This window comes from Meles meles, chromosome 12 (assembly GCF_922984935.1).
Source record: "Meles meles chromosome 12, mMelMel3.1 paternal haplotype, whole genome shotgun sequence".
Lineage (NCBI taxonomy): Eukaryota > Metazoa > Chordata > Mammalia > Carnivora > Mustelidae > Meles > Meles meles.
The window spans coordinates 32,697,099-32,712,251 of NC_060077.1; the positions used below are offsets into that span (position 1 = coordinate 32,697,099).

At 51.9% G+C, this 15,153-nt stretch overlaps 1 protein-coding gene across 1 annotated transcript in view; it reads left to right on the top strand.

Moving 5' to 3' along the window:
• Positions 1-3,332: 3,332 nt before the first annotated feature.
• The window catches only part of DGCR8 (DGCR8 microprocessor complex subunit), a 36,384-nt gene continuing 24,563 nt past the window's right edge, over positions 3,333-15,153 (top strand). Inside the window, exons 1-5 of the mRNA XM_046025165.1 lie at positions 3,333-3,591; positions 8,353-9,353; positions 9,832-9,991; positions 12,562-12,704; positions 12,867-13,149. Of these exons, the coding sequence (XP_045881121.1) occupies positions 8,634-9,353; positions 9,832-9,991; positions 12,562-12,704; positions 12,867-13,149 (1,306 nt within the window). The 5' untranslated portion in view covers positions 3,333-3,591; positions 8,353-8,633. The remainder of the gene's footprint in view (positions 3,592-8,352; positions 9,354-9,831; positions 9,992-12,561; positions 12,705-12,866; positions 13,150-15,153) is intronic.

Here is a 15,153-nt window from a genome sequence, read left to right on the forward strand (position 1 = left end):
CTGCACACCCCCCCACCAATCATGTCATTTATCTCGCCTCTGCCACTGCCCTTCGTTTTACTTTCTGCACAGCTTCTGCTCCAGGGCCTTGGCACTTGCTGTCCCTTCTGGTTGAAGAACTTTCCCCCAAATACCGAAACCACACTCTCCTTCACATCCTGCAGCTCTTTGGTAAAGTCTTGGGGGAGGCATCCTATCTGAAGCTGCAGTCCGCCCTGCCTTGGTCCCTGCTCTATTTTCTATAGCAGTTAGCGTGGTGATATGCTATGTGTTTTGCTTGATCGTTTCTTGTGTGTCTCCCTGTCAGAACAAGAGCTTTAGGGAAGCAAGGCCATTCCTGTCTTGTCCATCACTATCCCGATGCCTAGGCCAGGTAGACATTTGAACCAAAAATGACATTGCTGGCACTTCCCAAGCCCCCATTTATTTAGGCCTTGAAGTGAGACCCTTTGTGTGCTTAGAAGGGACCCTTCTAACTGAAGCTGCATGTTCTAGAAGTGCTTTTTTTTTTTTTTTCAAGATTTTATTTGACAGCGAGAGAGAGAAGAGACAGCAGGAAGACGAGCAGGAGGAGTGGGAGAGGGAGAAGCAGGCTTCCCGCCAAGCAGGGAGCCTGATGTGGGGCTCAATCCCAGAACCCTGGGATCATGACCTGAGCTGAAGGCAACGGCTTAACCCACTGAGCCACCCAGGTGCCCCTAGAAGTGCTTTTGACATGCCACACAGGAAGGGCTGGACCTGACCTTGGCATGGCTTTGTTGTGTGTTTGTTGGATCTGTGAGTCCCCGACATGATCCTCTTTTCCCAGATGGAGGGGGAATTTACCTCCTTTTCAGATGCGCCTTCCTAGATAAACTGCTTCTGCTCTCTGGCTCTAAGTCAGCCAGTTGAAGCGTGTTGGCATGGAGGCAAGAGGTGTGGAAATGACTTGATATGGAAGCCCAGTCTGAGTAAACAAGACCATCTCAGGAATGCAGCCTGGCCCTGAGGCTTGTCTTGGCAGGCCTGAGATCCCTGCCTTCGGCCTGCAGAGACACCTCCCTCCCCACCCCACCACCACCACCTTATCTTTTGGTCTCATCTGCCATCAGATAGCATCATCCAGGCCCTTTAGTGGAGACCTGGCTCATGGGTGAGCTGGGCTCAAGTGGAAAACTAGGAACCAGAGGGAAAAGTTTCTTCCCTCAGTTTGGGCTAGAGCTCCATCTTCTAGGCATCCACCTAAGGCTGGAGTCAGATGGGAACTGTAAGGAGGTCGTGTGGGAAGGCCATGTGGGAAGCCAGCTATAGTGTGTTGGTGTGAGGTCTCAAGTCTGAGGCAACTCACCAAGCAACAAAGTGTGGAGAGTTCACTAAGGCTGGATGGTGGCATGCCAAGGGTTCCCATGAGCTCTGACCACTGGGCCACGGAAAGCAGTTGGCCCAGCCACAGGGAGACTGGCCTACCCTGGCCAAGTCCAGGAGCTAGAACCTCATGGGGCTTGGTCACATTTTTATTGCGAAGTGCCTGGTGCTGACCACTGGGGCAACCGGGTGAACAGAAAGGGGCAGAAAGAGAGGGAAGGGCCTATAAAGGCCTCTAGCTTCCTCAACTAGCAACATTCTCTCTCCCCACTTTTTAAAATCTTTTCATTTTCTTTTTTTTAAAATATTTTATTTATTTGACAGAGAGAAATCACAACAAGGCAGAGAGGCAGGCAGAGAGAGAGGAGGAAGCAGGCTCCCCGAGGAGCAGAGAGCCCGATGTGGGGCTCGATCCCAGGACCCCGAGATCACGACCTGGGCCAAAGGCAGAGGCTTTAACCCACTGAGCCACCCAGGCGCCCCTTCATTTTCATTTTGAAATGATTTCAACTTACTAAAAACTTGAAAAAATAGAACAAAACATTAGAGTGTCCTTCACCCAGTTCCCCCAAATGTTAACACCCTACCTCTAACTACAGTAAAATGATTACAACCAGGAAATTTGCACTGATGCTACTACCAGCTAATTTACAAACCTGATTTGAATTTTACCAGTTGTCCTACTTCTCTTTCCTGAGCCAGGTTCCAATACAGGGTCCAGATCCCACCTCACACTTACTTGTGTCTCCTGTAATTGAAGACAGGTCCTTAGTGTTATCTTTGACTTGAATGATTTTTTTTTAAAGATTTTATTTATTTATTTGACAGAGAGAGAGATCACAAGCAGACCGAGAGGCAGAGCAGAGAGAGAAAGGGGAAGCAGGCTCCCTGCCAAGCAGAGAGCCAGATGCGGGACTCGACCCCAGGACCCCAGGATCATGACCTGAGCCGAAGGCAGAGATTTAACCCACTGAGCCACCCAGGCGCCCTTGACTTGAATGATCTTGACACTTGAAAAGCACCTGCCAGTTTTTTTTTTGTTAGAATGCCCCTCATTTGGGTTCGTCTAATCTTCTTTCAGGTTTTGCCTTTTGGTTAGAAATACCAACAAGTGATGCATGTCCCTCTTAGGAGGGCCACAATATGTCCCTTTATTGGTGTTGACTTTTGTCTTCATTTTTATTGAGGTATCAGTTTACTAAACAACGAACATCTTCAAGGTATAAATTTGATGTTTGGATGTGTGTACATTTGTTGGTGACCTCGATCACTTGGCTACCTGGTTGTCTCAGGTTTTTCTCCACTGCAGTTACTACTTTAGGTTTGACATTAGTGGCTTGGGGAGAAACTTTGCAACTCTGTAAAGCAATAAAAAAACCCGCTACCAGTTCTTATACTTCTGCCCGCTATTTTTTTTAGCATCCGTGATTTTTGTCTGCAGTAGGTTTGTGCTGGCTGCCAAAACGGAGATTTCCTACTTCCATTATTCCTTCCACATTTATTCACTGGAATTCTGGCTAAGGAAGAGCTCTCTCTTCTCCGTTTACCCATACCCTCGCTTTCTGAGGTTACTGAAATGGCAGTAGCAAGTGGAAAAATGCCGGACAGTTTAGCGTATTTGTCCCTTTTTCCCTTTGATTATGCTAATGCTTTTAATTGGAAACGTAATGACTGTGTGCCTATGGTCCCGCCCGCACTACGTAGACCACGGAGGGGCCCTCTGCTCCCGGCGTTCCCCGCGCCGCCGGCTTCCCCGCGCTCCCCGCGTTTTCCCGTTCCCGGCATCCCTTGCGCTCCCCGTTCCCCGGCATTCCCTGCGCTTCCCGCGCTCTCCTGTTCCCGGCATCCCCTGCGCGCCCCGTTCCCGGCGCTCCGCGCGGCCGCCGCCCTCCGCGCGGCGGGCCCCGCCCCGGGGGCGACCGTTAGTGCGGCCGCGGCCCGAGCGCCTGGTCCCGCCCATGCGGCCGCGCTATTGGGCGGCGTGCCGTGGCCCACGCGCTGCCAATTGGCGGCCTCCGCAGCCCGCTCCGCGATTCCCCCAATGCGGGGCGCCCGCGTGCTGGGATTGGCCACGAGTCTCCAAGGCCCGCCCTCCGCTCGCCCCGCGCGGCAGGCTGGTCCGCGGACCGGAGAGAGCTTGGGAGGCCTTTCTAGATGGCGGCAGCGGCGGCCGTGGCGGTCAGGCCGTGAGGGTCTCCCTCCCTTGGTCGAGCTGCGGGCAGCTCGGGCAGGCCGCGGGCGCCGGAGGTAGGTGCGGGGCGCGAGGGGCGCCCCGCGGGCGGGGCGGGCGGGTGGGCGCTGCGGCCTGCGCGAGGGCGCGCCCTTCCCCTCCCTCCTTCCCGGGCGGAGGGCTGAGGGCCAGAACGGCGGGGTGGGGCGGAGCGGGAGGGCGCGAGGCGGGGCAGCCACGCGGGAGTCCCGGCCTTTGTGAAGCATCATGGCCGCGGGCCTCGGAGGACGCGGGGGCGGGGGTCCCGCCGTGGCGGGGTGGGGGTGGGGCGGGGGCGGGCCCCAGGCCCAGGTGGCGCCGACGTGGGTCGCTTTCTGCCCGGGCAAAGCCCGAATGTAAAGAGGCCCCTCGCCCTGGGGGCCCGAAGTCGTAGCGTCGCTTTCAGGCGGGAAAGGTAGGAACCCGGTTAGTGCTCGCCCAGGATCCTGCCGGGTGTAACAGTTTGGGAAATCTGAGAAGTCGCCTAAGTCTTTTTCTTCGCCAAATGCTCGTGAACTGAGTGTCACTTAGATAAGCGGAATGTGGTTTTGTTGTAACAATGGTCGTGGTAGAAATAAATGGAAGGTGGCAACCTGTTGATAGTGATACCTTTCAAGTATCATTCGATGGACTTGGGTTGCTCATGGTAGGAATTTGATTTGCTATTGTGCATGCTTGCATGTACCTTGATACCTGATGCACGGCAGTCCAGGCTAGGGCTGGTGACTGTGAGGCCAACCAGCAGGCGGAGACCCTTGTTTCCTGCTTGAAGCCTGGACTCCCAGTCAGAGGCCTCACACACAGTGGCTCAAATTCTGCGGTAGGCTATCACTCACCAAAGGAGTGAATGGCTAGTCTGGAGTGCGCCTGTGAGTACAGGATGTGAGGCCTGTTAGAGGATGACAAAAGGAACGGATGAGGTCATACTGCTGCTGGTTGGGCGGGAGGCTGCAGTGTGAGAGGCTTGACCGAAAGGCACCAGCCCCAGCACGGGACATGACAGCCAGCGCCTCAATGCCAGCTCAGCAAGTGGACTTCTGTGAAGGGCGCTGTCCAAGCTTATTGGTTTTACTCCATGTGCCAGGGATCCAGGGGAGCCTGCTTCGAGTCTGCTGCTGGCTTATGGTTCACTTGGCAAGCAAGGTTTGCATCCATGTGTTCAATCAGCTGCAGCAGCAGTGAGGCTGATGATAGAAGAGTCACTCTTTGAGCCCTTTATGGCCAGGCACTCTGTAGGGCACTTCCTGGGGATTGTTTTATAATCTGCCCATGACCTTGGTAGTAGAAAACATGAATCTCACTGGATTGCCTGGTCTTGGTCCCTCTTAGTAGCTGCCCTTCCCCCCTTTGGTGGTCTTAGCTAGCTTCCCGGCTTTAATGCCATCTCTGTTTGACATCTCACATCGCCTTCTCCAGCCCTGACCTCCCTTCTGAGCTGCTGTCCTTTCCTGATCTCCATATGTTACTTTGATGCCAAGTAGCCATGGCCAAACCTAAATCCTTATTTTCACCCGCTCCACAACACTTCCCATGCTGCCTTCACCACATCAGTGCGTGACAGATCCATTCATGACCGTAGAGTCACATGGATTACTCTCTTAGGCCTCCATACAACACTCAGGACCATTTCTTACCACCTCCAACTTAACGTGCTAATCTGAACTGCCTGGTGAGCCTTTTAATTCTTCTCTTTGCTCTCACCCTTGCCCCCCCCCCCCCCCACTCACCCATAATAGTTTTTCTGGACACAGAAGGATTCTTTTGAACTGTAAGATAGTGTAAAACCAAGGAAGTGAGGAGGGGAGCTAGTTTGCCTGGTGGTGAAGCAGTGTCACTGCTTTCTAGCAGTGTGACTTTGAGCAAGTTGCTTAACTTTTCTGTCCTTAACCTTTCTCTTAGTGCCTGAGAACTGGTGAGTGAAAACGCATCTCTTAGAGCAGGGTCTGCCTGAGGGTTGGTTGCCTCTGCGTCCTTGGATCATGCAACCTCAGTGCTTAGACCCTCCTGTCCAGTGGCCCATCTCTTAAGATAAGAGCCACAGTCCTGGTCTCAGTCGCCCTTAGCGTGCTGCTTTCACCTGCTGCACTGCACTTCTACCCCAGGGCCTTTCCTCTTCTGTCACCTGGAAGATATCCTCTCTACCCACCTAGCTCACTCTCTTCTGCTTTTAGGTGGTCTCTGACTGTGTAGTCTTTGCTGTCTGCCCTTTCTGAAGCTGTGCCCCTGCCCCTAACTCCTTGCTTTGTTTTTTCTTGGTACTTCTCAGCTTTTCTTAGTTGTTTCTTCATCTCTTCTCCTGAAAAGTGAGCTCTGTGAGGTAGGGATTTTGTCTGTTTTGTGTCCTTAGCATCTAGAATGGCACATGGGCCATATAGAAAGCGTTCAGCAAACTTGTTGAATGAGGAGAGCAAGCTTACCGGGGAAAGTAAGGAACTTGTCCAGGACTGCCCTACTGTGGAGTTCTGAACCTTGAGTTGCTGCCCCCTGGGGCTGGTCAGCCTTTCCTGATCTCCCAGGGAGAAGGAACACTCTTCTTCTCTACAGCTCCCTGACCCCACCCCCTGTACCTCTTCTAGGCCTCCCTGCATTGTTGTCATTATCATCTTTGCTTTGTGCTTTGGTGATGGCAGCTGCTTGGTCTTTTAACATGGTAGCAGGTGTCCCCTTCCTGTACCACCGCTTGTTTTCAGTTCTCCCCTCCTTTTCAACTCCCAGAATCACAGATTGGCTCTTGGTAGTGTCTCCACAGACCTACCAGAAGCCGAGAGGTTTGGGCCTGATATTTATCTGTGTTCTGTAGCACCGGACATGCTGACCTGTCTGTCCTTCTCTGAAATATTTGTTGTTTGTCAGGAAACTGGCCTTATTTTGCTCAGTTCTCCTCATGCCTGTTCAGCTGCAGCCTCCTTAGCGTTTACCTCAATTCTGAGTCTTGTTATCTGTATGCTGTATTCCCTTGATCTTTAGCACCTTTGACAGATATACCTTTGGGGGAAGTATTATGGCAAAATTCCCACTGAATTCAGAAATGTAAGGACATTTTAGAATCTCGGAAATAGAGTGACAGCTTAGTGGTCATTGCCCTTCCAACTGTGTCCAGGTGGTGGGGATCTTGTCTCTTGCTCATGGTGGTACATGTAGAAAGCCAGTGAATGAATATTGGTAGAATGAATTAATTAAATCTGAATAAGACTCTGGTGTTTATGTTGTGTCTCCTTGAAAGTACAACCACCACGCACTACTCCTTCACTGTAAACTTCTTAAATGTGTGGTATCTGCTGTCTTCTGTTCTGTCCATGCAGCCAGTCAGGCCTGCCCTATGTGGGCATGGGCATGCATGTGCATATCTGCATCCGTGTGCATGGCATGTTCATGCGTGTGTGTGTCTGCATGGTGTGGGAGTGTGTGCGCATACACATTTGCATCTGCACGTGCTTCTCCTGCTTTGATGCCTGGCCCCCCTGCAGACCTCTGGGTTTTTGGATTGTTCCTCTGACCTGCCTTTTCACGTCATCCCTTTTGTAGTTATTTCTCTGAAGGGAAGCTTCCCAGAGTTGCATCCTCAACCCTCTTCTTGGTCTGTGTTGCCTCTCTGGGCAGCCTCTCTCCTGTGGTTTTGGTGACTGTCAGCTTGCTGATACGTTCTGGGCTTCTGTTTCGGGGCCAGTCACAGCTCCAGAGCTGTGGCCTCAGCACCTAATGGACAGGTCTGCTTGGAGGCTCCATCCATTCTCCTCTGCAGGCTCCTGCCTGAATGCTGGAACACGTGTGTCCCTCTAAAGAAGAAGTCTCATTCGCCTTCAGTTCCCTCTTGTCTCTGCTCTCCACCTCTACCCGGTCAGCAGTGTGGTCAGTTCTGTGTCTTCACTGTTCTTGAGGGCTTCAGCCCTGTTAACAGAGCCTCTTTCATACCTTTGTGCTCTGGCCTGGAGGACTGACTGCCCTCTATGCCTTGGGCATAGGCATTGGGCCTGGCACAGCTGTCAGTCTCCCTTTTCAAATAGGGGCTGAATTGTGGCATGGGAATCACTTCACTCTTGGTGGCTCCTTATTGTCCCCCAGGAGGGAGCCAGGTTCCGGATGGCACCCAGGGCTTCCTATGCCTTGGCTCCAGCTGTCTCCTGAGGCTCCCCCCACCAAGCCTGGCCAGGTTCCCTTCCCCACAGCCACCACCCCCTCCTCTACTGGGAACAGAACCATGCCACCTCTGGCGACCTCAGCACGCTGCATCACTGTCTCGGTCCACGTGCCACCTTGTGGGCCCAGGAGAGCCCTGGGGTCCCTGGGTAGCAGAGCGCCTGGCCGTACCTCTGAGGCCCTAGTGCCGCAGAGTTGAGCTGAGGGTCTCGCACTCGCCCTCGCCCTCTGACTGACCCAGCCCTAGCAGGTGAGTGGATCCATATCGCTCTGATGACCAGAGGGAGGCCACACACCTTATGTGTGTTCTGGAAAGGGCAGCCTTGCACCGCGAGCTTGCTTACCTAATAAACTGAGTTAAGGGAATGCTGCGGTGAAGCTTAGCCTAGTTTAAAAAAAAATTTTTTTTGAGCCTTAACATTAATACTGTTTTTTTGCTTCTGAAGTAGGAATTACAGTGGACAATTATTTAATTTTGCACTTAAATTATAATTTAGGTTGTGAAGGAAGAATGTAGAGCAGTTGTTTTAAAGCCTAGAAGGTTCTCTAAGGCAATAGTATTTCACATTCTTTACTACACTGTTAATAGCACTTGACTCTCAGTACCAGGGAAGCAGAAGGTTTCTGTCATTTTGTGACGATGTTTTTAAATCTCTTTGCAGGTGGAAGAAGAAAGGTGCCACTTTGGCATGAAGACAGACTCGCTTAGTCGTCAGTCATTTAAGCTGAGTGCATTGTGATTTCCAATAATTGAGGCAGTGGTTCTAAAAGCTGTCTACATTAATGAAAAGAGCAATGTGGCCAGCTTGACTAAGCCGCCAGTGTGTGCAGCGCGGGCAGGACGGCACCCGGGTCTCAACGGACTTGTGCATGTTAGCTGTATAGATTTATGTAAGGTTTTTTAAAACTCTGGTCTTTTAAAATAGTCTTAACCACTTTTACTATGGAGACATATGAGAGTCCCTCTCCTCTCCCGCGTGAGCCCGCAGGAGAAGCGGTGATGGAGAACCGAGCTTGCCCCCTCCAAGCGCTGCCCCGTGAACAGTCTCCACCACCTCCCCTGCAAACGTCCAGTGATGCAGAGGTAATGGACGTTGGCTCTGGTGGTGATGGACAGGCCGAACCCCCTGCTGAGGACCCGCTCAACTTCTACGGAGCTTCTCTTCTCTCCAAAGGATCCTTCTCTAAGGCCCGCCTCCTCATAGACCCGAACTGTAGTGGCCACAGCCCGCGCACCGCCCGGCACGCACCTGCGGTCCGGAAGTTCTCCCCTGACCTTAAGTTGCTTAAGGATGTAAAGATTAGCGTGAGCTTTACCGAGAGCTGCAGGAGTAAGGACAGGAAGGTGCTGTACACAGGAGTGGAGCGCGACACTCGCACAGAGTGTGGTCTGGCCCTTAGTCCTGTCAGTGGAGACGTGCATGCTTGTCCCTTTGGCGGGAGTGTTGGGAATGGGGTAGGTATAGGGGGTGAGAGTGCTGATAAGAAGGATGAGGAGAATGAGCTGGATCAGGAAAAGAGAGTGGAGTACGCAGTGCTCGATGAGTTAGAAGATTTTACTGACAATTTGGAGCTAGATGAAGAAGGAGCAGGCGGGTTCACGGCTAAAGCAATCGTGCAAAGAGACAGAGTGGATGAAGAGGCCTTGAACTTCTCCTATGAGGTATGTTGGCGACCCCTCCTTTGGAGCACTCTTAGCAAAACCCAAAGAGGTGTTGGGAACTGCAGCATCTTTTGAAAGCTGATGTTGCAGAAGAAAAAAAAAAAACCCATATGAGGTGGAATAATGTTAATGTGGAAAAGAAAAAACTGTAAGAAATCCAAGTTTTTAAAATTTTCCTAAAGAAAGGGTTGGCTGAGCAGTCGACCTTGTACCCTTTATGCAGCCTGAGTTGGAAGGTGCTGCTGAGAAGCACTTCCTGGTGGCGTGTGCACCTGTGCCAAGTGTCAAGTGTGTTGGTTGCAGTTGTCAGTTTCTTCCTGTTTGTTTTTCAGATAATCACGCAACATAAAGGCATACCTAGGCCCCCACTTGAGAGTGCCTCATTTCTGTGTCTGTTCTCACTAATGCTGTTGAGCTTGCCTACGGTACAGGAACACAGGCTCTGGGGGCCCTGGTGTCTGAACAGCATGTTTTGCAGGATGATTTTGACAACGATGTTGATGCTCTGCTGGAAGAGGGCCTTTGTGCTCCCAAAAAGAGAAGAATGGAGGAGAAGTACGGAGGAGACAGTGACCATCCATCTGACGGAGAGACAAGCGTGCAGCCAATGATGACCAAGATTAAAACTGTGCTAAAAAGTAAGTCAGCCAGGTAGGAAGTCGTGTGTTCATGGGGCGGCAGAAGTGCTGGTTAGAGAGCCCTTGGGTGCCAGGCAGTGGTCTGAGCAGCGGGCACATGTTTGAGGGAGGACAGTCACGTGTGATGAGGGGAAACAGATAAGACACAAGGGTGCACCGGATGCACCATGACCTGGGTGCAGATTGTGGTGTCCGCTGTGGTTGCACACCGGAGTAACTGGTGTTGTGCAGGGAAATGGGGGGGCACTTCTGATGGGGTGAGCAGTGGGGGATGGTGGTGTTGCTGGGAGATGAGAAGATGGACAACTGGAGACTTGAGGCCAAGGCCAGAGGTGGGTGCAGCACTGTGGCAGGTGATGGTTGCAGTCTGGGTTCTGGATTCTCTGCCAAGTGTCAGGAGAAGCCTCTAGAAGCAGGCTGGTGGTGTTACACAGTTTTTGTCTAAAAGCATAGCTCGTATGGCTGCAGCCTGGTGTGTGTGCTTTAGGTGGCCAGGGTGGAGCTCCTGTGGTAGGGGTAAAGGTGTTCCAAAGGTGCACTTGGATTTGGGGTTAGGGAGGAGCAGTCGGCCTGGAGTTGCCTGTGAGGCTGGGCATTGGGCAGTGCAACGAGACTGAACAGATGCATGGGGACTCGGGAGCACAGTTGAGACCTTAGGCTGAGGGCTGGGGTGCAGAAGGTGGCCGGGCGTGATGGGAGGGAATCGAGGTGTAGGTGGGGTGCAGTCTCCCATAGCAGAGTGGATGGGTTGGGTGTGCCGGGCGCCACAAAGCCCTCTCCGTTATGAGCGGCCTGGTTAAGGTTCACAGTGCCTGGCCATGACTGCAGGCTTGCCACTGGACCTGCCTGCATGGGGCACTGCTGTGCCTTTCCCTCTGCAACCTTCTGCTCCTGCTTCACTTGCCTGGCAGCCTGCCCCACAGTGCTCGCTTCCAGGAGCTGCAGCACAGGCCTCACCCTCACAGGCTGTGTGTAAGCTGCACGTGAACTCTTCGGGTGGCTGGGCCAATTTTATGACTGCTACTTATCACAAATGAGTAGGATCTGTGTCCCTTTTTGTACTTTGCTGGAATTTTGTTTGCCTCTCTTTGTCCTGACTCAGCCCAAAGCTGGTGTAATGCAGCTTCTTGGCGCTAGCCTGGGTAGAGGAGAGTGCCTCACAGTGTCTCTGCACCTCTGACCTGTAGTGCTCCCCCTGGGGGCCATCCTGGCATCAGCTGTCAAGCCAGTATTGCTACGTTTTGATGTCAGGCCAGGGCTTAACATTGCTGGCTGGGACCTGGCACGGGGATGGCTACTCCCTTGTCCGTGAGAGACCTTCATGCCATTTCATTATGTCTGTGTTTTTAAATTTTCATTAGCTTTTTTTCTTTTGTTCTAAATTACTTGCTCCCAATTCCTATAAGAGAATTAAGTTTCAGTTAAATCTTTGTACTTTTCCTAGTCACTGGGCCTGTCAGTGGCAGGTATCAAGTGTGCAATATGTCTTGAGTTTTTTTCTGTGACTGCCTGTAAAGCAAAGAAGGGATTGGGAGTAGTGTTTTATTTTTTTTTTTTATTTGACAGAGAGGGATCACAAGTAGGCAGAGGGGCAGACAGAGAGGGGGGAAAGCAGGCTTCCCGCTGAGCAGAGAGCCTGATGTGGGGCTCGATCCCAGGACCCTGAGATCTTGACCTGAGCCGAAGGCAGAAGCTTAACCCACTGAGCCACCCAGGCGCCCCGGGAGTAGTGTTTTAAAACTGATTTAGAAACATATGAATTGAGGGCACCTGGTTGGCTCAGTGGGTTCAGCCTCTGCCTTCGGCTCAGGTCATGATCCCAGGGTCCTGAAATCGAGCCCTGCATCAGGCTCTGCTCAGCGGGGTGCCTGCTTTCCCACTCCCACCCCCACCCTGCGTGCCTCTCTGCCTGCTTGTGATTTCTTTCTCTGTAAAATAAATAAAATATTTTTAAAAAATTAAATTAAAAAAAAAAGAAATGAATGAATTGGAAGTCGTGTTTCATGTGCCAGTGAGAGTGTACAGCTCAAGTACAAGGAACACTTGCTGTCGAGTCATGGGAGCAGTGGTCAGCAGACATGCAATTGATTAGCAAAGCTTACTCAGGCCCTGGGGCGCTTCTGGCCACAGCCAAGGTAGGCAGTGAGGGATTGAGGGCCGTGGTTTCCACAGCTTGCAGACAGCAGCTGAGGCCAGGACTCATGTCTTGCAGAACCTCGTTCCCAGGCTCCTTCATGGACCACGTGCTCTTCTGGGCCCAAGAGGACAGCAGTGAACAAGGCAGGCAGTTTCCTGGTTGAGGAGGGACTTAGATTCTCTGGATTGGAGCCATATAAACAAGCACAGCATTGAGAACAGAGTTCATGCATGGGTGGTGCTGAGTGGCAGGCAGGGCTGGGGTAGGCTCTGTCTGGTGGGGGGTGGGGTACTCCCCTAGTTCTTCAGACATTCTTTTCAATCCTCAGTTGACTCTGCTATTTTTATCTGCCATGTGTCATAATTTTGAAGCCATCTTTACAACTCCCAAGTGTTTTTGAAGTGATTGTGGGATGCTCTTGTCTTCCGTGCAGGTCGTGGCCGTCCTCCGACAGAACCATTGCCCGATGGGTGGATCATGACATTCCATAACTCTGGAATCCCAGTGTACCTACACAGAGAGTCTCGGGTGGTCACCTGGTCCAGGCCGTACTTCCTGGGAACGGGAAGCATACGGGTAGGGGATGCATCAGTCATGAATTTAGTCTTGTAAGTTTGCAGACTGAACATGCACATGCTGTGTTTGCATGGTAGCCAGGAAGAGGCAAGTGGAAGGCTTCAGATGTTCAGAACTCCGGTGTCATCCTTGTAATCTGTGTTGCAATTTCACTGTCCACAGAAACATGATCCTCCTCTGAGCAGCATTCCATGTCTGCATTACAAGAAAATGAAGGACAATGAGGAAAGAGAGCAAAACAGTGAGCTCGCCCCCAGTGGGGAAGTGTCCCCTGTCAAGCCCCTGAGCCGACCTGCGGAGTTGGAGTTCCCCCTGGAAGAGCCTGACTCCATAGGAGCTGACTCGGGGGCCCTAGATGAGAAGGACCCACTGGGGGCTGAGGCTGCTCCTGGGGCCCTGGGGCAGGTGAAGGCCAAGGTTGAGGTGTGCAAAGACGAATCAGTTGGTAAGTTTCTGGGGTGAACTTTCTTTTCTCCTTGCTGGTTGGGGTCCATCTGCAGGGATATGGCTGCACTCCACGCCTTCCTTAGGGTCACATTCCTCTTGCTGAAGGCCACCTGTTCCTGTTTTATTCTGTGAGGAAGGGACTTCGGAAATGCCTGTCTCCCTGATCTTAGGACCTGCCTCGGTCTGCGGGCCCCACATGGCTGGTGCTGCCATGGACATGGCTGCTATCAGTGCGGACTGGCCTTTTTCTCTGGTCACTTTTGTGACCTTTTCTGAAATCTGGTTTTTCAGTAGGACGTGCTCACATGGTGTCATTTTGATCTATCCTGATACACTCACAATGAACTCCTTTAATCCACAGATTCAGTACTGAGAGACAGCCACTATTCTGTGGATGTTCCCCCTCTTCAACCCCATGATTGCTTTTGGCTCTGTGTCGGTGTTTCTCTTCTCTCTTCTGTGTCTTTGCAAGTCTTAACTGTCTCTACAGTGGTGGCAGCTCACCTGCTGAATCTCTTTCAAAGAGGTTATTGCTATTTAGATATTGTCTGAATATTGCTGCCCAGCCTTTCTTGTAACTCTTAGGTATGAGGAGCCTAGAAAAGCTAGGGCAGAGTGGGGGCTGGGGGGAGGCACCACTGTGAGGGAGGGGTGGCCTTGGTGGAGAGGGCCAGTTGGAGCCTTAGGCATCTGGGGAAAGGCAGGGTATGTCACTTGCCCCCAGCTTCTCCGGTGCACTGACTGCCTTCTCCCCCTGACCTGCCTGCCTTTTGCCTCCCTCCCCATCCACGTCAGCTTCCCCTGTCTTCTGTCTGTATTGGGGCTTTTCTCAGGACCCAACTGGACAGGAGCTTTTGCTTTAAGACCTCAACATAATGGTTTCTTTCTTCAGATCCATCTTTTACATGCACATGACACCTGAATGTGTTCTTGCTTTTCGGAAAATACCTGCGTTTCGCTTCTAATTTTAGTCACGTGGGAGAGGTGACCACTTGGACTTGTTTCCAGACTTCCTTCCTTGCATTCGCATGTAAAGAAATACGTGGTTTAGGGGTGTAATCAAGTGGGTGCAGGTATATTGTTTCACAGCCCAGTGTTTTAACCATGTATTTCTCGGTCTTGCATGTGGAACTCCTCCCTCTGCTTCTGCACGTATTGTTCTTAGGGCTGAGTGTGAGGCCCAAGAGTCCATGCCTCAGGGCTTACACTTGAGTAAGAAACCAGTGAGGGTGATTTGAGCCTCTAGGATATCTTGGGAGAGAGAGAGGGGTAGTGGATGCAACAGTAAAAGCAGGAGGCCCCTGGGAACGTCACTGAGTGGGGTGGGTGGTGAGCAGTAGGACCGGCCCAGTGTCTGTGGGGAGAGGCATGGCACGTGCCAGGGCTGCAGGTGCTCTGGCCGCAGCTGCCTGGGTGTGTTGCTGAGTGTGCGAGCAGCCAGGGTGGCTGGAGGGGAGAGCGCAAGGTGCACAGTGCTTCAGCCACTGAGGTACTTGTTTTGATATGGGAAGAAAAGTCTTGAAGGCCAGCTGGTTTGTTGTTGTTGTTAAAGCTTTTTCTTTTTCTTCTGTTCTTGTTCCAAATAGACTAAAAGAGCATCTCAGAACTTTGCCCATATGGGACCTTCCTGAGTAATTTGAGTGACAGGACCTGATTCAGGGGTGCCTGGGTAGCGCAGTTGGTTGTGAGTCTGCCTGAGGCTCAGGTCATGATCGCAGGGTGCTGGGATGGAGCCCCATGTTTCTCCCTCTCCTGCCCCTCTCCTGCACTTGTGCTCTTCTCACTTGTGCATACTCTCTCTCAAATAGATAACTAAAATCTTAAAAGAAAGAAAACGTAAAAGGACCCGAGTCTTTGCTTTCCTTGCCCTTAAGAAGGAAAAGGGAAAGGGGAATGGGGAATGGCATGGCAGGACCTGTTTGATGGGCAACCCAGTACTATCCTACTCACTGGACGGAGCAAACATGACTCTTAGGTTGGAAGTTAGCAGTTTTGTTCTGTG